The 25,163-nt window shown below is 52.8% G+C and overlaps 2 protein-coding genes and 1 pseudogene across 3 annotated transcripts; 2 read left to right on the top strand and 1 right to left on the bottom strand.

The window, feature by feature from the left end:
• Positions 1-2,300: 2,300 nt before the first annotated feature.
• Positions 2,301-12,652, bottom strand: LOC116999772 (annotated as a pseudogene).
• Positions 12,653-12,918: 266 nt separating this feature from the next.
• On the top strand, positions 12,919-14,703 carry LOC116999269 (C-type lectin domain family 2 member H-like). Of its 2 annotated transcripts, XM_033065765.1 has the most exons (5): positions 12,920-13,404; positions 13,783-13,881; positions 13,983-14,161; positions 14,343-14,443; positions 14,534-14,703. In XM_033065765.1, the coding sequence occupies exons 1-5, from the start codon at positions 13,011-13,013 to the stop codon at positions 14,646-14,648; spliced, it is 888 nt and encodes a 295-aa protein (XP_032921656.1). In that variant the 5' UTR covers positions 12,920-13,010; the 3' UTR covers positions 14,649-14,703. The 2 variants fall into 2 exon arrangements, with proteins under 2 accessions (XP_032921657.1, XP_032921656.1); XM_033065766.1 differs by lacking the exon at positions 13,783-13,881 and having other exon boundaries at positions 12,919-13,404.
• Positions 14,704-22,929: 8,226 nt separating this feature from the next.
• On the top strand, positions 22,930-24,850 carry LOC116999582 (killer cell lectin-like receptor subfamily F member 2). Its single transcript, XM_033066419.1, has 6 exons — positions 22,930-23,160; positions 23,526-23,639; positions 23,728-23,859; positions 23,974-24,128; positions 24,375-24,490; positions 24,586-24,850. Exons 1-6 carry the CDS (start codon positions 23,076-23,078, stop codon positions 24,710-24,712), a joined length of 729 nt encoding a protein of 242 aa, XP_032922310.1. The 5' UTR covers positions 22,930-23,075; the 3' UTR covers positions 24,713-24,850.
• The last annotated feature ends 313 nt before the right edge of the window (positions 24,851-25,163 follow it).

Here is a 25,163-nt window from a genome sequence, read left to right on the forward strand (position 1 = left end):
TATGCCTTTGAATGTCAGTAGGGCAATAGCACAAAATGCAGAGAATATATAATCTAGCATCTGCCTGGCAGGCTCACTGGCCACCCCGTAAGTCCCTATGGTAGGAGCGGAACTGAGGCAAGCAGCTTCCAATCCAATGATGTAACTGTTGGCCTTGTAGCCCAGCCTGCAGTCCTGAGTGTAAAGTCACAGGGAATCGCCAACATATTCTTAGCGCTGCCTCCTATCATGTCCTTCATCCCCCTTATCCTATGACCCTCCAGGGCAAGCATGTTCCACATCTGCTTGCCCGTTCCCTGGCCGCATTCCCCCAAATCGGATTCATCTCAGGGGGTGGAATCTACGGGCCCTGGAGGCGGTGGCAGAGGTGGATCGAGGACGGAGTTCCCATCCTGAGGCTGGGAAGGCAGATCGAGCCGCTCCGTCCCGCCCCGAGGCTGAGTGGACGGACCAGGCTGCTCCGCCATTTCCTCGCTAGAGGGCGCTGAAGGCACAGCAGAAGGCAGGGTAACCGAAGTGAACATGGGAGGGTTCACCGTACCCCAGTCTATACTATAGTTCTTGTTCTTTTCCTGTGCACTACGTGCGCCTTCTGCAGCCCTCTTCTCAGCCTGTATCATAAGTAACTCAGTATTCACTATCTTCCACAGCTTCCCGTATTTTTTTGCTGTCTTATCATTCGTCTAGGGTTAACTCCTACAATTTATCCCTGTACCTCCGCCACTCAGTCAGCGTCTGTACCGAGTGAGGATTCCCAAAAAACCCATAAGATACTGCGTGCTGTAGCAAAGCAGGAAGTTCCTTATCTAAGTCTATCCCCTTAACCTGCCTATGTTTCAAAGTGGCTGTTAATAACTCATATGCCGCTTGCCTGTGCATACTTACGTCAGCGCTGTTGCAGCCTCTCCAAGTCTCGGCGGCACGTATCGGCGAGACCCACCGCTGTGGCACCTCGGGCACGGGGCTCCGCTTGCCCTTCTGCCGTCCCTCTGCTTGCAGGACCCGAACCCAACGCGTCGCCAGTACTCCGCACGGCTGCCCACGGCCTCCCCCGGTTCCGAAAAGGGCGAGGCACGTCGGGGGTCACCAATTGTTGAAAGACGACGCGGGAGACAAGTCTCATGCTATCATGGTCAACAAGTCTCAACTTTATTATAATGCTGTTGTCCTTTTATACAGTAAATAATTAAGCTCATGCATATTGCAAAACTATAGCTCATGATCGGTACAAGTATTTATCAGCCCTTTGGCGCATAGCGAAAACCTTGCAGTTACAATTGTTTCTTTTCGTATGCTTTTCCCACACCATGCTGTTATACTCCCTTGATATCGTTCCTCTTCTATCTCTGCAAGGGCATTCTGTCCTTGCTGCAACCCTTGTTCACACTTTAGCCAGTCTGCTATTATCCCTATGTCCTTTGTCTCTCAACCACTGCTCAGTAAAACTATCCACACTGACCCCTTCCAAAGGGCCTGGAAACACATTCCCATCTCCAATCCCAGCTACACAACCTGGTCCCTCTGGCAGGACAAGTATCCTTTGGGACTAGAAGTTCAGCTGATGTGGGGTGAAGATCAGCTGAATGGAAAATCTGTCTTTGTCAATCTCTAGAGGAGGAGAAAGAGGAAAGGGAGCACCCTAAATACAGACCCAGAAAGCAGGTTCGCTGGAAGTGCCTCTCCTTTCTTCCCATCCATGTGTCCAGGAAAGTTAAGTCCAACAGAGACAATATAAAAATACACAGAATTTATTTCTGCACGTAACCAAAGTGCTCGTAATCGGTGTCTCCACATGGAAAACCAGGCAAGTTCCTCACTGATCCAGGATACTCAGTGCTAACATTTCAAGCTCATAATTAAAAAAATATCTCATATCCCTCTTTTCTTTCCTGAAAGATTGTTTTATAACACGCACACCAAAAAAAGGGCTAAAAATACTTCCAAGGCACATTATTATCAGGAAGGAATGGAGAAATGCTGCTTGTTCCTCACCAGCCTCCCTCTAGTGCTGGGGGTGTTGGATGATAACAATTCAAGCTCCCAAGCAAGGAAGGTAATTTATTCCTTCCACTGGGGACTTTCAGCTGCCTGCAGATGTGTCCCCTCCTGGCAGCTCTGATAAATGGGGACAGAACACGGCATTTTGGGATGGAGTCTTCCAGGAGGTTTCTTGGGCTCTCAGAAACTCATTGACTTGCAAAACAAGGCTGTTTTTCACGAGGAAAAGCTTGGATTCCTGCAAAGCCATTCCCATGAAGGGGAGGAGTCCAGGAGGAGGAAATCTCAGCCTTGGGGTGTGAGGCAGGTTTGGAGGCAAGGGGTGTGTCTGTTCTTCAGCAGTTCCTGCTGTGATCCCTTCTGATGTCCTTATTGCAGCATTTTTCTAACCCAGAGGTGGTTGTGGAGAGAATCCCAAAGTGCTCTGACTCCTCACTCTTTTTCTGCAGTCAGCAGGAGGTTGCAGACCTTGGAATTGGTTTGGTGCAAGGCAAATTCCCTCCCAGGCACGGAGCCACGCCGGCCTCTCCGAGCAGTGCTGCCCTGGCTCCCGGCAGACTGGGAAACTGTGAGGACTTCTCTGAGGGACAAAGCGACAGCAGGATGGTCAGGAGGCTGTGGTGGATCTCATCTTCTCTCCACCCAGCCCAGCCACCATCTCCTGATGGTTTGTGGATGGTGTTTGGACCCATATCAGGAACTTCATCCCTACCATTCCAATCCAATAAGTGCAACCATAAATTCTCTCCTCTTCCCAAGAAGTCTCCTTATCTAAGCCCACCAGGATGTTTCTACAGGATCTGGCTGTACCCAGGGATTACCTGTATGGGACCTGCTCCTCTCTCAGCTGCAGGCACATGAGCACAGGGCTGCTGGAAAACCTCAGCTTGGTGTCGAAGGGATCGAGGTCTCCACCTCTGTCTGGCTCCTCAGGGTGGCTTGGAGGAAAGGGGAATCCAGTTCTGCCTGGAAATCCATGGCAAGGCTTCCCCTGGGAGAGAGAAGCACGTAGGGTCTGGTCACAGAGCAGTGGCTGCACTGGGCACTGAACAACTCCATAAACCCCTCATTAGAGGTCTGGCCATGGAAAACGTGTGTGCAACCACCAGAAAGGCTGGGCCCACCAGGAGAAGAGCAGGGAGCTGTGGAAATCCACCCTCACCCCCAGGTATTCCCATTCCCAGAGCCAAGCTCTTTCCTTGCCTGCTGACCTCGCACTGACGCTGGTTTTCTGCTCCTGCTCCCAAATGCTCAGCTGAAATGTCCAGCCCCAGCCCACCCTGGAGTTTGATGGGCACTTGGAGGCCAGACTGCAGAGGAATGGCCTGGGAGATGGAAAAGCAGAGCTTCCTGTCACAGAGCCAGGTAAAGCCATTGCTTTACCAATCCCAAGACACATCTGGCAGTGCCACCTCGCTCTCAGATCTCCATCTGTGGTGTGTAACATTTCACTGGATTCACTGGGATGTGCTGTGGAGACAGTCACTGCCTCCTCCCGTGCAGTACCTGGTGATGGTCCATCAGCAGGAGGTTCCCTTTGACCACACTGGTGGGCCCTCCACTGCTCAGCAGCACCTTGGCCATCAGGTCTGTGTATCCCTGGAAGAGGATGATTGGCCGCAGCTGGACGTCAAAGAAGGTGGCCGACATCCCGGCCATGAGCTCTGGCTCCTCTTCCCCTTCCGAGAGGTTTTCTGCCATCATCGACTCCATCCCTTGTGCTTCAAAGGTGACCTGGGAGACAGAAGGAGGGAGCCTTTGGAGCAGGACACTGGGATGGAGTGACTGGGATGAGGCATCCCAGCCATCCCTGAGCACCCTGAGCTCTCAGTGCTGCATCCTCTGTTTTTTGGGGTAGCTGGGGCTCCCTTCTCCAGATCAGGAGTGTTTGGTTTCTCTGGTGATTTGGGATTTGCCTGTTTGTGATACAGGACATGCAGAGCACACAAGGAGGATCAGAGGGGCACAGGGACAGCAGTGGCATGCTGAGTTGGTGTTGTCACGCCCTTCCAGCCCCTCTCCCACCTGAGCTGCACGGAGCCGCTGGCCGTGGCTGAGCAGGGAGAAGTGGAGACGCTCTTCCTCAGGAATCCACCCTCCAAAAACAGCAGGTCCAGCCCAAAAGTGGAAGTCAGGTCCTGGGTGACTGAAGCACAGAGAGGCCCATGAGCACCCCTGGGTGTCTGGTGGAAGGGGTGTCACAGGATGATCTTTGAGGTCCCTTCCAACCCAAACCTGTGTGTCATTCTGCTTTCCTCCTTTCATTCTTGCAATACTCAAATGATTTAGCACTGCAAGGTTGTTTTCTTTCTCCCTGGCTATTTCACCTTCACTGACCCTCTGCAAGGCCAGACTGAGCTAACTTGGAGAGAGGACAGAAATGACAGCTGAAGGATGAAGAACTCAGCAGATATTTAGCAAGTGCTGCTTTTTGCATCTCTGAAGTTTGATTCTTTCTTTTAAATCTAGTACAGGATCCTCCTCTGGAAGATTTCTTAAAAATCCTAAAGGAACTGAGGAGTGGAGCGAAATATCTTGACTTGTCAGGAAAGCACAGAACCCCCAGCAGCAATCTGCTCTTGGTTTCATCTCCAGCTGAAGCTCCTCTTTCAAACCAGCAGGATGTGGGCAAAGTTTCTGTTAGAGAAGGGTGTGTTCATATCTCAGGTGAGGGAAGCCAGCTGGTGCTGGGGACATTCTCAGAAATCTGCCCAAGATTTTGGGCATTCTATAGAGCTGAACCCTCCTCTGGAAGCTGCCTTTTCCCACCAACCCTCCTTTAACCCTCTGAGGGCCATGGGCTCAGTGTCCTCTGCCCTGTCACCTGAGAAAGGAGATGCTCTAGAGAAGAAGTTGTAATTATTTATCCATGGGTATGCCATGATGTCTTTCATTGACTTCCTGGAAAAGAGAGGGAAAGGACATGTCAGCACTGGGAGGAGGGAGAGAAATGTCAGTGCTCGCTACAGAAGGAAATATAATTTGCCAGAATATTTCTCATGGTTGCTGATTGCCAGAGCAGAGTAAAAAATTGAAGCGTTAAACCTGGGCTGGAATTTCCTTTCCTCTGGCTTATTAGGATAAACCAGGCAAACTTTTTGTGCAGTTTTTGCTCAGCTCTGAAAAATGTGAGTGCTTGATTTGTTCTGTGCAGACAGGAGGATCAATGCAGGTACAAACTGTGCACTGCCCTGGGAGCCAGAGCTTTGGGCTCCTCCTGGGCACCCCTGAGCCCCCTGAGGATGGTTTCCACCCCACGCTCCACCACCTGCTCGGGATTTGCAGGAGGAGAGGGAGGTGAGGGACAGGAGATTTTCTGGTTCTCCTGGAATTGAGGGATTGCAGAGACCCACCTGCAGCCCACAGAGCTTCTGCTGGCACAGCTTGCCCACCAGAGAGCCCACGGCAACTATCCCTGTCTCCCAGATCTCAGGTGCCAGCTGCTTCCCTTCCAGCTTGTCCTGGGCATCAGCAAAGGGGTAACAGGAGCAAGGAAAAAGAAATGAGGGGGGGAAAGAGAAGGAGTATGCTTTACCTCTTACCTCAAAGTGTTTCCTATAAGTAAGGAAAATAGTTCTCCCTCTCGAGGCCATGATTTAATATAAAATGCTGTGCTCTAAATTATATTTTATTATCCCTAATGCACTGATACAAAGCATTTTCTGCTGAATTATTTTCCTCTGAGGAGCATCTGCTCCCACCACCAGTGTCCTTAAATGCACTAAACAATGAGCAGGAAAATCGATTTCTACAGAGACATTTTCCTTGTTCCATGGTGTGTGGATCCATCCCAGATGCAGGACCCTCGGGAGGAGAGAGAGATGTCCATACTCACTAAGACAAGGTGGAGAAGCTCTCCTGAAGGCCGGGGAGAGAAAGCTGCTGCATAGAGAAACGTCTCCAGGAGGGACTTGGGCTCCTTGCTGAAATCCAGGAAGTCTGAGAGCGCTGCCAAGGAAGGCACTGACTGTGTGGCCACTGCTGCCTCCACGAGGAAGGGGCTGGAACGGAAGAGGGAAGTCATCAGCGGCATGGCCACAAAATCCATGCAGGGCTGGACAGGACAGGCATCAGGAAAAGCCAGAGAACACTGCCACTAGTCAGGATGGCTGCCTGGAGCAGGGATGGGCATGGAGCAGCACCAGCTGTCCCTGGTTGTCGTGTCCAGCGCTGGGAATTTTGGAGAGAGAGTCCCAGGGGTTCTCACCACGTCTCCTCGGGCGCTCTCCTCAGCAGCTGCAGCACGTCCCTCTTCTTGGCACTGCGCAGCATCTGGATGAACCTCTGGAACTGCCAGGTGGTCGCCACCTTCGAGGTGTCTGTCTGGACCCTCTGCCTGTCCAAAGCCTTCAGGAAGGCTCTCAGCTGAAAGGTGAGCTTTGTCAGGTGGGATTTACCCTCTTTTCCCATGTCATCATTGGATAACGTTTACACAGAGCAGCAGTAACCAGCCCCTCCTAAAGCACCACTGGGGTTTAACCCCACACCCCACAAGTGTCCAGCTTGAGGGGGAGCCCCTGGGGAGTTTTGGGGGTCGGGAGCATCACTGACCGACGGGCAGTGGGTGCAGACCCTCCTGAAGGGCAGGCTGGCCATGCCCAGGGGTGGGGCTGTGCCTCCGTGCTGGCCAGCACATCCTTGAGGCTTTGTCCAGACACCTCTGCTGGCCCAGGCATTGCAGGGGACACCAGCTGGAGCTGCTGCCTGTGAAGGGACAAAGTGTCAATGGAATGTTTTGTGATTTCCCCCTCTGTGGTTGGGATCATCCTCACCTTGAACTGATCCTGACACCGGAGCGGGATCTCAGGGCTGGAGCCACCTCGTGGTTTTCCTCTGCCAGGACTGACTGGAGCAGGTTGTCTTTCACCACGTACTGGCTTGCTGCTGCAGGGCTGCCACTCGACTCCAAAAATCTTGGAAAAGCAAAAGCAAGGAGAAAAAAATGCAACCTTTTTTTCTCTTGTCCTCTCCCCAGGAGATTTCTCTCTTTACATCAGCAGAAAACAGAACTTTCCAGCCCACAAAGTCACCCACTTCACTTGCAAAACGTAGGAAAGGAAAATCCATAAGAGCCTGCCTTCTTTCCAGGTGTGGGAGAAGGCAACACCAGGTGAGGACCAGCAGGGGATGCTCTCACCCGTGGCTGATGCAGATGGGCAGAGTGGTGACACCACAGGGACTTGCACAACAAAGTGGTGCTGAGACCCTGCCAGGGCCTGTGGGGTCTCCGTGGCAATGTCCATTTTTGTATTGGATTCAGGAGATGCTCGTGCTGTTTGCAGGTTCCCAGTCCCTGTTCCCTGCTTGGCTGGGGACCGGGAAGGTGAGTGCTGGGATGAGCATCCAACCCCTCCCGGCATCCAGACCCCTCCGAGTCCTAAATCAGCCCGAAGTCTCTCTTACCTTTTGCTGCTCTCAGGAGGGAAAAGCAAAGCAGGGAAAAGCATCCCCAAACCGCCTGCGGCTTCATGGTGAGCTCTGGAAGCTGGGCAGGAGACGGGGAAGGAAGGGGGTGGGGGACAGGGACCGTCCAACAAAAGGGGCGAGATCAGTGTCGGGCGAAGGGGCCCGACCTTCTCCTGTCCCCGCCTCACCCAAGAAAAGGCGAATAATTAAACCTTTGTACCCACCCCCAGCAGCCACGGAGGGTTTGGAAATCAGCTGAGGTTTGCCAAAAGCCGGCGGGAGGGGAGGAAAGCTGGAAGAAAAGAGCTGCCAGGAGCATTGCGGGGTGGAGAAATTGCCCATTTGTCCTGATGTGGGAGGGGATGCTCAGAAAGCTGCTCTGTCTTTGGTGAGCTCTCTCTTCCCATCACGGGATAGAAGACAATTGTTTCCAAAGGAAAAGACCAGAAGGGGGAAGCAGGGAAACAGCTTTTCCATCCTTCTAGTTGGAGACGGGGATTTGCAGCCCGGAGGTTCAAGTTACTTAAAGGGCCAGGCTGGAGGGGATGGGGAGCACTGCTACCCCCAGAAAGAAAGGGAAAGGATTTAGGAAATCCATCTTGAAATCCATCTTTAATCCCTTGGCCCACTAATCATACAACAGTTTTTTTAAATGCATGAACTTTCTGATTGCTGAGTTTAATTGTTTTCCAAAGACACCAAAGTAAGTGGTGGTGATGCAGCTCAGGCTCCTGGAAGGTTTTTTGCTAAGAAGAATGGGGGAGTGGAAGAGGGAGCACTTCACATGTCATTGTGGAAGTGATCTGAATATTACAGTGGGATCAAAACCCCGGGACTTTGGTGTTTTGGCATTTTCAAGGGCACATCTCCAAACTCTGCATCACCCCTGGGCTTTTGGGCCACTGCTATGATCAGAAAAACAGAACAGAACCAGCTGGGAGCAGCCTGGGGAAACTTCAGTTATAGGTTTCCCATATGTGGTGTCTTCACTTGGTCTTTATGGACAAATACCTCATATTAGCTTGAAAAAATATTCTCTTTAGTATTTTCATTTAGGTTTTATAGCATCACAAAATGGTTTTGAGTTGGAAGGGACCTTAAAGATGATTTCTTTCAATCCCTTGTCATGGGTAGAGAAGCTGTGGCTGCCCCATCCCTGGCAGTGTCCAAGACCCAGGCTGGAGGGGCTTGGAGCACCCTGGAATAGTGGAAGCTGTCCCTGCCCAGGGCAGGGGGCTGGAACTGGATGATTTTTAAGTTTCCTTCCAACACAAACCATTTTATGGCTCTGGGAGATTTGTGCTCTGCAGTGCAATGTGAGAGCACAGCACAGCAGAGGATGGAAGTGCTGCTGAAAAACAAATAAACAAACAAACAAACAAAAATCCACCAAAAAACAAACTAAAACTAGAAAGTTTTAGTTCTTTATCCTGGATAGGGAAAAGGAAGTATTTCAGAGTGAAGTGGTTGTGGAGAGGCTAAGCCATGAAGGTAAGGCCCCGGAATGTTTGCTGGCTGCATCTCAACACAGTACCTGGAGAGGAAAAAACAAAACAGAAATAGCCTGAGAAAAAAACCTGCTGATAAGGAGGCCTCAGAGTGAAACTGAACTTTGGCAGGTTGGTTATTTAGGCTTGGCTGCTACAACTTCCAGAACTAGGATGTGGAAAAACTGGGGGAAAACCTGGTTCTTCCTCCTGTCACTGAGAGAATCTGTAAAAAAAAATAAAGCAGAAGAAACCAGAGGGAGTTATAAAATTTTGTGAAGCATTCTCTCAGATTCATCTGGGGTTGCCATGCTCTTGGAAAGGTGCCTTATGGAACTATGGACACCTGTGGACAGATGCATGGCCCTAAAATCAGTGCTGCTGGATCTTGGGTGCTCCTCCAGCCACTTGTGTATCACTCAGAGGAAACATGATCTCCCATTTCTATCCAGAACTCCATGGGGGATTCCAGCTGCAGTGCCTGGCTGAAACCCAGGGGCAGAGCAGAGCAGGGGCAGTCGGTGTGACAAGGTCACCACTCCCAGGTCAGACCTTGCCAGAGCTGTGACATCGAGGTGGATTTGGCAAAGGGTGCCCAGGCTGTACCTGCCTGGATGGAAGCAACAGGGGCTGTGGCATCAAAGCCTGCAAACCTCAGTTCTCTTCTCTTCCAAATGACCTTCAGCTCCAAGAGTACCCCCTGCTCCCCCAGCATCTTTTCCTGCCTTGTCACCTCCCTTTTTGCCATTGGTGACAATGAACTCCACCAATCCTTCCCTCTAAGACAAAAACTGAAGGGGAATGAGCAATTCCTATATGACTGTACTGGTGGCATTCAAAAGTCTCCAAAATCCCTGCATAGAGAGATTTCCTGGGGCTCTGTGGGTCAAGAGGCCCCAGGTGTGTCCAGTGAGCACCTGCGGGCCCCAATGAACTTTAATGACCCCAATGAGCCTCACCTGTGCTCTCCACCCACGCCCATGGACTGGGAGCCCATTGAAGCTCAGCCTTGAGTTTGGGTGGGGTTTTTAGGCTGTGTTACAGTCCTGGTTTGTCTTTTGGTTTTGCTGGTTCTGGATGGACCTGAGGTTTCTCTGTGCTCTTGTTGCCCTGGACAGTGTTGATGGAATTTTTTGTGAGAACCCAGCCCCAAATCCTTCTAGAGAAACCCTCTTGGTGAGGGCACTGCTAGTGCTGGGATCGTCCAAGGAGCTGTTCCTATACCCAAAACATCCACCTCTTCTTCCTGCTGCTTCCCCTTGACACATGGCTCTGAGATGTGTGGGATTTTTCAGGTGACTCATGACTGTGCAATGGCTTTTATTGGGGAAGTGCTTGGAGCACTTGAGGTCTGCCCTTTGAATTCGTCACATAAATGTTGTGAGATAAGGGGACAAATGCTGTGCAGACATCCTGGTTTTTTTAAAAGACAAATGCCTTAGGAGATGATTTCTATTCCTGCCAGGTAGCCAATGACCTGCCCTGTGAGCAAGGAAAGTTTGTGACTGGTGCTTGTGTTAACCAGTTAAAAACCAGGTAATTTTAAGGAAAAAAAAAAAAGAAAAAAACCCCACGTTTTCATTCAGTTAATTTTGGGGTTTGAAATATTTGGAGCTCTATAAATATATATTTACAGATCTGATTTTGGACCAGACCTATATATATGTCCCCCTGTGAGTGTGTGTATATGTGTGTATTTTTTAAGCCAGCTCACCTAAGCTGGGTCTGTAAGGCAGAAATGCCCCCTTCTCCATCTGTTTTTTTAGACAGCTGCTGAGGAAAATGCCTTTATGATGCTGTTCTCTGCATTTGAATTGAGGGTAAAGTGCTGCATTTTTCTGATTGTAAGGGTGAAAGGCCTATTTAACTGGAAGTTTCAACTTCCTGAAATAGGATTTATTTCTGTATGTGAGGTATTTTTCTGGATGCACAGTAAACAAGTTAAGCTAACACCCAGGATGAACTCGGCAAAATTTGTGACGACAACATCATGGCTTTAGGCTTCGGTCAGAGCATATTATTATAGTTTTTAACTGTAATCTTTTTTCCTGTCTGAGAGTATGTTGGTCATGTGTTGGGGGTTGGGGGAGTTTTTACTCTTTCCCTTGGTGGAGAAATTTTTTCCATTATCATGTTAAAGAATCCTGGCCAGGCAACTCCCTGGTTTCTAATTGCTCAAGACAAAAGAGAGGGTAGGGATGGATGGTTGGGAGTTGCTCTGTCCTCCCAAGGGATACTCGCTCTTGCTGGCCCGGATGCGGAGCAGAGAGGTTCTTTTTCTCTGCAGTGGACCGGGCCCTGCACTCCAGCCCTGCTGAAGCTTCCTGCTTCTGAGAACAGCACTGAGAACCGGGACACAAACGGTGAGCGGAGTTTTTTTTTCCTTCACCCTTCTCCCATCCGGGACAGACTTGCTGCTGTCACCTGCCTGCTCCTGCAGTTGCTGCGACTGAGAGAAGGCCGCCCCGCTCCACCGGGGCTGTGAGGAGAAGAGGGTCTGACTGGGCAAAAGGACTGAGACTGAGTTTCGTTCTGTTTTGTCACTGATTTTTCATAGCTGATGTTGTTCTTGTTTGTCTTGTAGATGTATCAGTAAAGAACTGTTATTCCTAAACCCACACCTTTTACCTGAGAGCCCCTTAATTTCCAAATTATAGTAAACTGGGAGGCAGGGGATTTTCACTCTCCATTTTGGGAAAAACTCTTGCTTTTTTTCCTGGGAATACTGTCCTCTAAACAGGACATCATGACAGACAATTTCTCTATGGAGTTGTTTTTTTTTTGGCAACAAGAAATTTTCAGAGATCTGAGAATCTACGGCAGCTTATGAATTTCTTCTTGGTTGCTTCTAAACTCCTACTCTGTGACACTCAAATTCTCCTTTCTCTGTAAGTCACGCAGGAACATCTTAGAGCCCCCCAAATCACCACATGCCTTGAAAGACACAGCACACTTTATGAATTTTCTCTCCAATTTCAGAGCTTTTGCGTTGCAGCTCTCCAATCTTTCACCCTTCCCACATAGCTAGCAAGTCTATAAACTTGTTTCATTTCTCCTCCATGAAAATGTGGTTTCTTACCAACTTGTGTACCTACAGAACCCGTAGTGAACATAATGGAATTCTCAGTTAAATCCGAGACACTGATACTCTTGCTTCCTTGCTGCTTTGACAGAGCCTAAGTATTCAGTTCGTGTTTAAACAGAAGTTCATGTTTAAATGCTTGAAGGCAAGGTGGAATCCAGGTTTTCCATTAATTTCCTGTTTAAATGGAAGGATAATACTTTCATGGTGCTGTTCTATGGCTCTGAATTGAGGGAAAGCACTCGGGCATGGGGTTGCTTAATTACTTCACCGTTTTATTACTCTATTATATTATCGCTCTTGCCTCGCTCTCTGACCCGCAAGCTGAATGTCCAAAAGGGCAAAAATGGCTCCGCCCACTGTGTCCGGGTTTAAATTGCAGCGGTCACGCCTTGTGAGTATTTCAGTGAACAAAGCAGCGGCGTCGGGCAGCAATCCCTGAAGCTCGGAGCGGCTCCAGCCCAGGTAGGAGCCGCGCTCGGCTGTGCCCCAGCCCGGGGCTCGCTGCGGCCGGAGGGGCCGCGCTGAGGGGAACGGGGCGGTTCTGGCGAGTTCCTCGGGCCGGGGTCCCCCGTGTGCCCCTGGCCTGAGCTGGCGGAGGGAGGGAGCGGCTGCCCGCGGTCTCCTCCTCGCCGCGGATCCCTGGGGACGAGCCGGTGCCGCAGCAGCGATGGCTCATCCCGGCTGCTCTCGGTAGCCCGGAGGTGGCTGCTCCGTGCCCGCCACAGTTGCCGCCCGTGGCGCCCCGGGCTCGGCGCCGCTGCTCAGGCGGGAGGTGTCCCTGCCCGGCTCAGGGCTGCCACGGGATCAACTTGAACGCGCCTCAGAGCCTAAAGCACCGCAGGCGCCGAGTGGAGGCAAAAAGCGCCGCATCCTTCAGGAGCGGCTGGATGTGCCTGGAGCACTCAGCAGGCTGCGCTTGTGTCCGCAGGTGCTGCCGCAGCGTCCGGGCAGCGGGGACAGCGCGGGACTGAGCTGGCAGCGCCTTCCTGAGCCTTGGTGTCCCGCAGGGCCGGGACCAGCCGGGACCTGTCATCATGTCCCTTCCAATGGGCCATCTCCGTGGGTGCAAAGCTGTTCCCGAGGCCGATCTCCAAAAGGTTTTTCTAGCACACCACAGGACTCCGGAGCAATGGGCTCATTGTTTCAGGCAGAGAGATTCTGGCTGTGTGCTAGAACAGAGTGAATTCTGCTCCATTCGTAGCCTTGTGAAGGAGCTCCTGCAGGGGCCAGCAGCCGGGCTGACACACTTGCCAGGGCCACAAAAACTCACTTGTCATAAGCAGGTGGATGCCACTTGTGAGCGTGCAGTGGGTGAAGATGTGGAGAATGGAATCTGCAGCAGTGAAGGCAGTGTGAGGGAGCCCCTGGGTCCCCAGGGCACATCAGCAAGCGGCCATGGACACAGAAGCATCCTCAGAAGATTGCCGGGTGAGTGCAGGGCTGTGCCTGTGGCCTCTAGGGAGGGGACAGTGTCAGCTGGCAAGGACAGGGCTGGCAGGTGTGTGGCTGTTTCCCGATGTGTGCAAGAGGCCTCGTGCTCCGCTCGGCCCCATCCGTGGCTGGAAGCGGCAGCCGCAGCTGCCCCCAAGGCTGTGCAGCTCTCCTGCTGCAGCCTGTCCCCAGCGCGGTGTCCCTGGCTGTCCCCACAGCTGTGTCCCTGCCTGTGTCCAGGCCCTTGGCTCTCTGCTGCCAGCTGAGGGAGGAGCAAACAGGCTGAGAGCTCCCTCCTGTGCTCCCCGGGCACTGGGGGAGCAGCTTCGAGGGCCGCCTGTGCTTCTGGCAGCCAGCAGCTCTTTCCTGCTCCAGGCAAGGGGTTCAGCTGCCATCCCGTGCACATCTTGGTGCTGATCCTGCTCCTGTCGCTGCTGGTGGTGGCATTGGCGGTGGCCTTGGCTGTGCAGTCAGGTAAGGGAGGGGCAGCAGCCTGGGCCCAGCCCCTCGGGGCAGAGCGGGGTCCCTGCTCCCTGCACAGGGCAATCCTCAGACCTTCTCCTCTTCCCCTGCAGCACCACAGGTTCCAGTTCCACCTGCGACTCCGCTCTTGGTTCTGGGCTGTTCCCATGGCTGGGTTGGATACAATGGATTCTGCTACTACTTCTCAAGGGATCAGGGCACCTGGGAGCAGGGTCAGGAGCGGTGCTCCGAGCTCGGGGCCTCCCTGGCCATTGTGAAGGATGAGGAAATGGTGAGTGAGGGGCTGCGGGCGCTGTGGGGTGGCTGAGGGGAGCCTGGGGGTGCTCCTGGGTCGGGCTCGGTGCTGCTGGGGCTGGGGCTGCAGCCCTGTGCCGGGGCCTTGCAGGGAAGGAGCCCCGGGGCCGTGTCCCCCCGAGGGGCCGGGGCAGCTCCCACTGCTCTCTCCTTGGCAGGATTTGTTCTTCCGCCTCCGCGGGAACGTCGATTACTGGCTCGGGCTGCGCAGATGGGGCGAGCACCTGCAGTGGGGGGACGGCAGCAGCTTCAGCTCCTCGTGAGTGCCGGGGAGCCGGGCAGGGCATGGGGGGACAGGGGCACAACGTGTTCCCCTGGGAACCAGCGCTGTCTCTGCTCCTCCTTGCAGGGTTCCTGTCCTTGGCAATGCCGAGTGTGTGTGCCTGGCTGACGATAAATTCAGGAGTGAGAGCTGCTCGAATCCGCAGCCGTATCTGTGCAGCAAGGCCCGAGCTCCCCTGTAACAGGGGCTGGAGAAAGGAGCTTCTGAAGCCGGATATTAGGATCAGTGACTTCACAGTACTTGGCCACTTTGTGCCGAAAGAATACCTTACCCACGTTTGTGGGTACTAAGGATATGGAATTTTGTTAATTTTATATTTTTAAATATTTTTATATATATTTGTACATTTGTGCTTCTTCAGATTTTATATTTTTTGCCTTTCAGAAATATTTTTATGCTGTATGTATAATGTTGGAACCTTTTGCTGTATGAATATGATTTCCTGTAGTTCTTTTATTAAAAAAACTTATTTTGTGATAAAGATATTTTTCTTGGACTACATCGTGTTGATGCCAAAAGCTTTTGTTCCTGCACCTACCTCAGAGAATGGTAAAAAGATAATCAGGAAATTTTTCACATTCTTTGATTAACCTATCTGGATGAAGGTGGTGGCAATGAACACCAGATCTCCAAGGCAGGAATTTATTGATCAGGGTGCCTGCAACAGGATGGAGCCACAAAACAGTTGATTTACAGGCTAGGGGGATGATTTTGAGTAATGTATGGAAGTCTATGGAAGGTCTAGGAATATACAACATATTAATGCCTTTAAGAGAGTGTTTTCTAAGTTAGGGTGTGCTCTTAGCTGAATGTCAAGCACCCGGCCCTTATAACCTTTTGCTTTATTGTTTCTCTCTTCTTGCCTTTTAATAAACCTTTTAAAATTTACCAGGAAAGTGAACCTCATTTTTCACATAATACAAAAAAAAAAAACTGCATTGAACAAACCGAGAAAGGTGATATGGGGCGCTGATTCCATACATGAGAGCCATGGCAAGAAGCTTGGCAAAAAGGGTTAACAGGGTTACCAAACTTGGAGGAGGGAAGATGTTAGAGCAGAGTTTAGGGAGAGGATCCAATAGGGAAGGGTGGCTAGGAATATTACAATTTTTGCACCAAGAAAGAACCAGTGGTAACAAGGAGAACAGGGAACTTGCTGGCAATGATTCACATATTGAATAGGAGGATTTTGGGGGCGATTTTTTTTTTTGCTCACCCTCAATAAAGGGTTTTCACACAGTCTTAAGCTGTGGTCATCTATTCTTGTATTTGAGCTAATCCCAACAAGCTTCTCCATGCTGGGCAGTCCCAGCTTGACCTCTTAGCAGGCCCTGCCTAATTGGAGCTCTTGGGAATACCAGCTGGAGATAAGGTTCCAGTGGTAGACATGGAAGGTATGCTAGGAAAAACTGTTTGGATGAATTCTGCCTCCAGCCAAAACAATCCCCATCCATAGGATTGTCTTCACTCAGGTACCAGGTTGGATCTGGTGGGTGATGCAAAAGAATGGAGAGACCCAATGCATACCCTACGGAGACCTTGTTTTGGGGTGAACTACCCATGATACTGTGCCTGTGTCTCTAACTGCATGTATGTATATAATTTAAAGGGTTTCATTTGATGTAGCATGTTGATATGAGAAAAAAGTCAGGGTGGATAATCCTAGGTTTTTTTACCTTTCCTCTCTGTCCCATTTACATGCTAATGACAGGGGGAGAATCCCTGTTTCTTTTTTCAGAGTTTCTCTCACAGGAGTGAGGGGGATGAAGTAGGGGAGCACCGTGAGATCAGAGGCAGGTAAAGGAGGGGGAGATGTTGGTGGCACTCACTCGTTGTTGGCTCTGGGAGGAGGAAGCCACTGGAAAACCTCACCCCGCCATCCCAGTGCTGGGGGCTACCTCTTTTGGTGTTGGACCCTGCACCCCTGCTAGGACACTCTCCTGCCTCAGCTGCCATCTCCAAGCATCCTGTTGGAGCACCAGGCCCAACAGTGCCCCAAGGATCCCCGAGCAGAGTCTCTGCTCCACCCTTCCTATCTGGGACACAGCTGCCATCACCCCCAGCTCCCTCTGCAGCCACGCGGGATCGCTGCATCTGCCCCTGCCCACCGGGAGCCGGCTGGCACTCACTGCCAGAGGGGATGGAACCTGCATGGGGGAAAGTGTCCATAAACAAAAGAACTGTCACTGGGTTCCTGTGCTGTTTGTGTTAATTTCATAGTTGGTGTTTTGTTTGCCTTGTTACAAATATATACACACACAAACACACACACACACACACACACACAAAAGTAAAGAGCTGTTATTTCTATCCCCGTATCTTTGTCTGAGAGCCCCTTAATTCCAAAATTATACTAATTCAGAGAGAGGGAATTATTAACTCCTTTTCGAGGGAAGGCCCTGCTCTTCCCTAGCACACACTAGTCTTTTCAAACCTGGACGCTGCCCTACCCTGCCTTTCCCCTCACCCTGTTCCCCACAGTCACACCCTCCCTGTTACCTTCTTCCCTAATAACAATGTTTCTGACCCCATCCCTGTACCCTTTAAGTTACAGTTGCACATCACTTCTTCCTCCCTCTGGATTGTAAGTATTCTTTAATCCCAACAGAGTAACCCATCTGCAGTACGGACCTCCATGAGCCAATGAACAGAATGATGCTGCTTCCTCCAGCCAACACTGCTCAACTTTGGATGCTCCTGCTCCTACCGACAGCATTCAGATGGATCGTCCCTGAGCCCAACAACATCTGTGGGTGACCCTGGAAAAAACTCTACACCAGGACAATCTGTGCCTGGCCATGGGTGACCTCAGTGACCCTCTAGCCACGTGCCTGGTGGGAATTCCACTGATGGCAAGAGACCATCCCTTGACAGGTAAAAAACCCAACCCAGTGGATACCTGGGATGAGGGACAAGGATTTTACTGCATGCACCAGAGGAACCCCAAGAATTGGACCTATTGGGGTCCTACCTGGCCCCTTTCTGTATTCAATTTTACTATTCCATTTTACATCAACCTCTCCCACAGTCTGAATACATTCCATCTCTCCTTAGAAACACCTGTGCCAGAGAACATGGCATTGAATGGATCTATCATATCCCTTATCCTGCACCAGCTGCCAGGAAAGTTGAATGGTACAACAGAGTACTTGGGACTACCCTGAAGGCACTTGGTGGAGGGACATTCCAGGATTGGGAAATGAACTCAGCAAAGGCCACCTGGATGTTCAACACCAAAGGGTCCATCAATGAAGCTTGTCCTGCCCAGTCTGAACCCCTGCACACAGTGAATGGAGATAAAGTCCCAGTGGTGCACATGAAAGGAATTTTACGAAAGGCTGTTTGGATTAGTCCCATGTCAGGCAAAGACAAACCCATCTGTGCGATTGTCTGTGCTCAAGGACCTGGTTCCACTTGGTGGGTAATGCAGAAGATGAAACCCATTGTGTACCACAGGGAAACCAAATCTTAAGTGGGAACTGAGTGTAAAGTTTCACTGGAGAGTCTGAAGAGGGCATTGATTTGGGTATGATGCAGATGATCATAGAATAAGGGGTGGATAATGTCTGGGGTTACAATACAGGATGTGACCAAAAGTGTGTATTCTATCACCATCTGTTAAAACCAGGTGGGGCAGTGTTCTTTATCTTTTCCACAACCCATCCTTGCTCCAGGAAGATCTCTTCTGTTAATGACCATTGAGTCCCACTGCAGGACTGATAAAATCACATCATCCCATTGGGAGATGCTCCAGCCAGGGGGAGAGTCAAGCATTTCCTATCCAGATAAAATCTGAGATTTGGAACATCAGAGCAGCCTTTTTCCACTGGATTCCAGAAGAAAACCAGACTCTTCCACAGCATCACTGGACCTCTGGAGGGAAACTGCACCTTGTACAGGAGCACTGCTCCAACTGAACCACATCTGTCACTGCAGGAGGATGCAGCCACCATTTAATGGGACTGCTGCCAACACCCTGACTGATGGGGTGTCAGGACGTATTCTGACTCTGTCAGAGTTTTGGGTCTGTTCCCTGTAATACTGTATTTCTATTTTAATTTTTCCTAGTAAGGAACTGTTATTCCTATTCCCATATCTTTGCCTGAGAGCCCCTTAATTTCAAAATTACAGTAGTTTCACGAATACAAGCCGCACGGATTATAAGCCGCACCCCCGGTGCCTCGACAATGTTGCTGTCTTTGTCAATAGATAAGCCGCACCCCGAATATTAGCCGCACTTTCGTTCGTCGCGAGAATCCGTGCGCAGCTTTCACAAATTGGCCAATTAGTAACAGGATCGCGGCATAGCGGGCTTTACTGGCTCGGGGCGGGGCCAGGCAGGCTCGGCCCGCTCATGGTTGCCGACGGGGCCGGGTGGCCCAGCTCAGCGCCACGGCTCGGCGGGGCTGGCCGGGTGGTGCTGCCGCCGCCGCCGGGCTCGCTGGCCCCCCTCTCCCGTCAGCACCGCCCCGCTGCCGCGTTCGCTCGCCCGGCTGGCAGGGCTGCCGCCGCCGGGCTCGCCGCCCGCCCTGCTGCCGCTTTCGCTCACCCCGCTGCCGCTTTCGCTCGCCCTGTGCCGCGCCTCGCGAGCGCCGCGCCCGCCCCGCGCCGCGCCCGCCCCACGGCGCTTTCGCGAGCGGCGCTTCGGCTCGCGGCGCTTTGGCGAGCGGCGCTTCGGCGAGCGGCGCTTCGGCGAGCGGCGCTTCGGCTCGCCGAGCGGCGCTTTGGCGAGCGCCGCTTCGGCTCGCCGAGCGGCGCTTTCGCGAGCGCCGCTTTCGCTCGCCCCGCCGGCAGGGCTGCCGCCGCCGCCACCAGGCTCGCCGGCCGCCCCCTCCCGTCAGCACCGCCGCCGCGTTTGCTCGCCCTGGCCGGCACTGCAGGCCCCCGCACCGCCGGGCTCCCCCACGCTGCTGGCCCCGATTCTGCTGGGCTTCCCCCGCTGCCAGGCAGCCCCACCCGCCGGCCTTCCTGCTTCTGCCATGCTCCCCTGCACTGCTAGCCCCAGTTCTCCCGGGCTCCCCCGCCATGCTGGCTCAGGCTCTGCCGCCCTCCCTGCCCCGCCCTGCTGGCTCAGGCTCTGCCGCCCGCCCCCCACACTGCTGGCCCCGCCTCTGCCAGGCTTTCCCACCTCTGCCGGGGCCAGCCGGGCTCCAGCTTGGCTTGGGGCTGCCGCGGGCTCTCACTTCCGTGTTGGCAGCTTTTAGAATTTTGTTAATAGATTAGCCGCTCCGGAATATTAGCCGCACTTCCGGGTTTCCACCAAAATTTTGGTCAAATTGGTGCGGCTTGTATTCGTGAAATTACTGTATAATAATTTGGAGGGAGGGGATTTACATTTTGTATTTCCAGAGAGGTTCCTGCCTTTTTTAGCAAACACCTGTCTTTCAAACCAAGAAAACTGCTTGAAAGTAATGCATGGGGCATCTCTGCTTTTAATTTTGTGAGTATTTGTAATGAAGGAAGCCCGACAGAATTAATTAGCAAAGACAAGTGCAGTGTGCTTCCCTTTCAACAGATTTCTATTGAAGTATATTCTGAAGTTAATTGTTTAATTTTCCCTTATTGTGTCTGTTTAAACTGGGACAATCCCCATTCGCCTGCTGCATCAAGGGTATCACTTGAAAGAAACCTGCCTTGCACATTTTTTCAGGGGTATCAATTGATTGGGAATCCCCATGTCCTTTTTGAAATAGAACAGGGAACACACTGTATGATGCAAATTTATCAGTTTGAAATGCAAGCAAACCTTCATTTTCAATCATCATTAAATTTAAATTTACAGGGAATCTCTGTTGTGCCTTATTTTTAGAGTTTAAGTTGGCAGAAATCACCACTGATTCCATCATTTCAGAGATTTACAATGAAAGGGAAAAAAAGGATTGGGGGGAAAAAAGGTAAAAAGGGTGGGGGGGAAAGGCAGGGAAAAAGAGAAGGAAAAAAAAGATGGGGGGAAAAGGGTGGCATAAAAGCACCATTAAGAAGGCAGGAAAAAAAGGACAGAGGAAAAAAAGTAGTGAAAAAAGGCAAGGAAAAAAGCAGGGGAAAATGGGGGGAAAATGGGGGAAAGGCAGTGAAAAAAGGCGGGGAAGAGTGAAAAATGGAGACGACATAATGGTGAAAAGGTGGTGTTTAAGAAGCAGGAAAGCCCTGGAAAGGTGAGGAGAAAAGGGCGTGAAACATGAGAAGAAAAAGGATAGGAAATACGAAGGGAAAAAACGGGAATCCCAGAGACACCCACACACAGCTCAGGCCCCCCACCCAAATGCCACAGAGCACCCCCACATCCCCCCAAGAGAGCCCCTCCAAACCCTACAGACACCTGGGGCTGGATTCTTACAGGAACACACGGGAACAGCTCCTGCAATCGGGCTGGGAACAACGGGCAGGTGCAGGAATGTGTGCCCGCTGTGCTTCCAGCCTAGGAATCAGCCTGGCTGAGGCCATGCCATGGCAAAGTGTGTCCTGAACAACTGCCAGGGCTCTGGGCTCCAGCTGCAGCTGAGGAGCAAAGGGATCAGTGCAGGCAGGAGAACATGCCATGCTGTGCTACTGCTGGCAAGTGGGGATCTCTGGTGGCAATGGAGCCTCTCCTTCAGCAGCCAACGCTCCCAGATGGGAATGCACAAGGCTACGAGGCTGGGAAGGGAAGAGCAAAGCTGCTGTGAAGGTAAAGCTCAGTTCCTTCAGAGAAATCACCGGGGTCACTGCAGCACTGGTACAGGTAGGAAGCAGAAAAGGAGAGATTTCCAGTGAAGGGTTTGTAGTTTGGTGGGGAAAAGGAGTGCTGATAGCCACTGGCTGCAGGGATGGTAATGTAAATTAGTTAGGAGCAGATTTCCCTTTTTTGAATTGGTGAGGGTTATTAACCTCACCTGCAGTTATAAGGCCAAATAGTTAAAGTTTTGGAATATATTCTAGTTTAATCCAGCTGTCCTCCTTGCTGCATACTCACAATGAACTCTCATATGATGTGTGAATTTGCTTCTGTCCCTATCCCAAACCCCATCCCTCATGGTTTTTCCACTTTTTTTTAATATGCCAGTAAATCTTCTGTGTCCCTCTGCAATATTTCCATGGATAAAACCACTGAAGAACACTACCTAAAGCTGAGCAAGAGGACGAGAGGGAAAGGATGTTATATCAGCATTTTCTGTCCCTGTGCTGATACTGCTGTCCCTGGGAGGGAGCTGAGAAAACTGTATTTATACTCCTGTGATCTTTCTCATGTTTGCCAGCAGATTCTATCCCCAGTTTTCCCACTGTAAGGATGATTCTGGACATCTCTGAGTGTACCCACTGGCCTTGGAAACACCACTGATGGTTATTAAGAAAGGAAAAGGCAAGTCACACCATTTCCAGGTTGGCAACCCGGCTGTCCCTCGGTGCACCTCTTGTAGTGACAGCACTCGGTGCCCATTCCTGGTGCGGTGCTTTCATTATTTTATCTTACACCGTTCTCTCTATTTAATTCCCTTCCCACTTCCCAGCCTTTCCCGTGCCTCTCTTTTTAACCAGCACCGCCACGCCCTGGTCTCTCCTTGCAGCTCTTTCAGTCGTGGGGCAGCGACCACTGCAGGTGCAGCACTCGGAGAACATTTCACACCAGTCTCTCTCTATTCTATTCCCGTCACTCCTCCCAGCCTTTCCCGCTGCTCTTTCAGCCCCTCCGCCGTCCTGACGCTCCCTTGGTGCAGCTCTTTTTGGTGACACTTCGGCAGCAGCCACTGCTGGTGCAGTAGTTTCAGACTATTTTATACCATTCTCTGAATTTGATTCCCTTCCCATCTCCCAGCCTTTCCCGTGACTCTTTTTAACCAGCACCGCCGCTCCGACGGTGGCTCGGCCCTGCTCCATCAGTGACAGTGGGCAGAGGAGAGCCGGCAGTGCAGGTTTTTATTCTGTTTCTTTGATTCTCTCGATGCCATTGCAGCAGCACCCAGCTGTCCCTCGGTGCAGCTCTGTCAGTGCCAAGGGGCTCTGGGCACCTGAGCCAGGGCAGGGCAGGGCAAGACACAGCGCAGCGCTGGCGGGGGCGGCGTCCGGCGGGGCTCGGACTCTGCCACCCTTGGCACTTCAGGCACAGAAATGAATCCCAATTGTCGCCGATATCCAGCACCTGCTATTTCTCCCCTCTTTCCCTGCATGCATTTCACAGTTTTCCCTTTCCTCCCACAGAGCTGGAAAGCAAAATGCCCGCCTGCCCCATGCCCATCCCCGTCCCTTTCCACCGCTCCAGCCTTGTCCTTTTTTCTCTCCCGTCACTTCGCATCACTTTCTCCTCTCCTCCTCCTCTCTGTCGGGCGTAAGGAGGGGTTTTCTCTCAGAGAAGCTCCTTGTCCTTTCCCCCGTGGGGAGCAGATTTTCGTCTGGAGACATACTCCCGCTGCCCCCAGCCACCAGCCCCTCCCCGGAGTGTCAGGAGGGTCCCCCCAGCAGCTGTGGGGCTGTGGTGGTGGCAGGAAACTCCGCTCCCGCCGCCAGCTCGCACCACACCGGGCCAGCACCAGCGGGCAGCGATGCTTCGGCTTCCTGTCCCCTCCCCCGTGTCCCCAGCCCAGTGTCACCACCCCCGTGTCCCCAGCCTGTGCACCCCCGGCTCTGCCGTCGCATGGAGGACGAGGACGGCTACCTGGTCTTAGAGCGATGGTGCAAGCGGGGGTCTGCGGGGAGGTGCCCACCCCGGCAGGACGCAGGTATCTGGGGGTCGTGTCCGCTGGGCCCCCCCGTTCCTTGGGGGAGCGGAATTGGGGGGGCGGCTGCGGGCTGAAGCCACCCGGGAGTCGCCAAGAGCCGCCCAGGGTAGGGAAACTGAGGCACAGCTGGAGGGAGGCGGGTCTGGGGGGCTTTTGTTCATACTGTGTTATCTGCTGTCCCATCCCTCCGAGCCGTGACCCCAAAAGATGGAGCAGAGGGGCTTTTGGGGTCACTCCTCGTGCTCCTGGGCAGGGGGGTCTCACTGAGTTGCTCTGCCCCAGGACTTCCTGCCTTGTGCTCTGGGGGTTCGGGGAGGCGACGGGTGCTCCTGAGCCCGCTTTTTTTTGCCATATCCCTTCCCCAGCAGCAGGATCTGGCTTTCAAGGATCCCAGAGGGTCCCCGCAGCATCCCCCCGCTGTCCCTGCCGCCTCCTCGAGGCCCTGACGGCCACCCTGGCGCTGTCCCTCGTGCTCTGCAGTGAGTTTGGGGGTGGCAGAGGGCTCCGGGCACCCCTTCCCATCCCATCCCCGGTTTCCCTGACCGCGCTCGGCATCCTCCTCTCCAGTCTCCTGGTGGGCGGCACAGCGGTGGCAGCCCAAGGGGACTGCAGGTTACGGGAACGCCACGCTGGGAACTGCCTATTCGGGCTGGGACGGCATCGTCAGGGAGCTGCGGAGGATCCTGTGTCCGCCCCGAGGTAACGCAGCCCCCGGGGGATCCTTAAAGCCTCTCCCAGTAAAGGGAGGCCGGAGATTCCCTCCGGTCCTGCAGCCGTGCCTCAGCGCGCCGGCATTCGCCCTTGTGCCCGCAGAGAGAGATGGATGCCGGCTGTGCGCCGTGGGCTGGAGGCTGATCGGGAACAAGTGCTACTGGATTTCCGACGGCATGAACCCTTGGAGCAAGAGCCGGGAGGACTGCGGGAATCGGGGGTCCATGCTGCTGGTGCCGTGGGACCAGGATGAGCTGGTGAAGGAAATGATGGCGCTGGGGATGTGGGGTGGATCCGGGGCTGCTCCTGGGGGGACTGGAGGCACCCATGGAAGGTGAGGGGGTTCCCAAAATCCTGGGTTCAGCCCTCCCCGCTGTGTCCAAGCCCCGCGGGTTCCTGTGGCAGAGTGCGGAGGACATGGGTGGGGCTCGGTTCCAGGAAGAGGACGGAGCATTTTTTGGGGTGACCAAAACAGCGTCATCCCTTTTCCTTTCCCGGGCCAGGAATTCCTAAATGAAAGCCTGCAGAAACCCACACGGCACTTCTGGATCGGCCTCTCGGTGCCTGTGGCCGGGACGGGCTGGATGTGGGAGAACGGCTCCGACCTCGACCAGGAGCAGTGAGTGCCCTGGGGAGCGCTGGGGGTGGGCAGGGCACCCCATTGTCCCCGAGGGACCCCCGGGGGTGACACAGGCTCCTTCCCGCCACCCGCAGCTTCCAGCTGGACCTCGGGAAGCGAGGACCTGGAGCCTGTGGAACGCTCAAGGGGAGTGGGATCGTCTCTCAGGACTGCAACACAAGGCTGCAGTGGATCTGCAAGAGAGAATCTGCCGAGATCTGAGCCTGCATTGCACGCCAAAACCAGCGTTATTAATGCAGGGAAAATCCCAATTTCCGCGGTTCCGGCAGCTCCCGCGGGGATGGGCAGAGTCGCAACCGGTGAAATCGATCTAAAAAACCGAATAAAACCTAAAACTAACTCGAGGATTGAACTTTTGGGGCGAACACTGGGAAGAGGGAGGGAGAAATGTGGCATTTTAAGGGGTGTTTTGGTGCCAGGATGATCCGAGATTCAGCCAGACGGGGGGGAACTTGAGACTGAAGGTCCACAGTGCCCCTGCCCACGTCCCCTGTGCTCCCCGCCGTGTCCTCCCATGTCTCCCCGTGTCCCTCTCGTGTCCCCGGGAGTCCAAGGCCAGCCACAGCCGTCGGTCCTGGGAGCTTTTTTCTGGGAGCAATCCTCGGATATTCGCAGTTTTAGCAGGCGGAATCCCACACCTTCGGCAGCCTCA

This window comes from Catharus ustulatus, chromosome 8 (assembly GCF_009819885.2).
Source record: "Catharus ustulatus isolate bCatUst1 chromosome 8, bCatUst1.pri.v2, whole genome shotgun sequence".
Taxonomy (NCBI): Eukaryota; Metazoa; Chordata; class Aves; order Passeriformes; family Turdidae; genus Catharus; species Catharus ustulatus.

What these genes read in the sequence shown, in the direction of transcription:
- LOC116999582 (XM_033066419.1), top strand. Translation starts at nt 23,076, where the DNA reads ATGGAGGACGAGGACGGCTACCTGGTCTTAGAGCGATGGTGCAAGCGG. An exon ending in CCCACCCCGGCAGGACGCAG is followed by an intron (nt 23,161 to 23,525) that starts GTATCTGGGGGT and finishes TCCCTTCCCCAG; the next exon opens with CAGCAGGATCTGGCTTTCAA. An exon ending in TCCGACCTCGACCAGGAGCA is followed by an intron (nt 24,491 to 24,585) that starts GTGAGTGCCCTG and finishes CGCCACCCGCAG; the next exon opens with CTTCCAGCTGGACCTCGGGA.
- LOC116999269 (XM_033065765.1), top strand. Translation starts at nt 13,011, where the DNA reads ATGTCCCTTCCAATGGGCCATCTCCGTGGGTGCAAAGCTGTTCCCGAG. An exon ending in GGCCTTGGCTGTGCAGTCAG is followed by an intron (nt 13,882 to 13,982) that starts GTAAGGGAGGGG and finishes CTTCCCCTGCAG; the next exon opens with CACCACAGGTTCCAGTTCCA. An exon ending in TTGTGAAGGATGAGGAAATG is followed by an intron (nt 14,162 to 14,342) that starts GTGAGTGAGGGG and finishes TCTCCTTGGCAG; the next exon opens with GATTTGTTCTTCCGCCTCCG.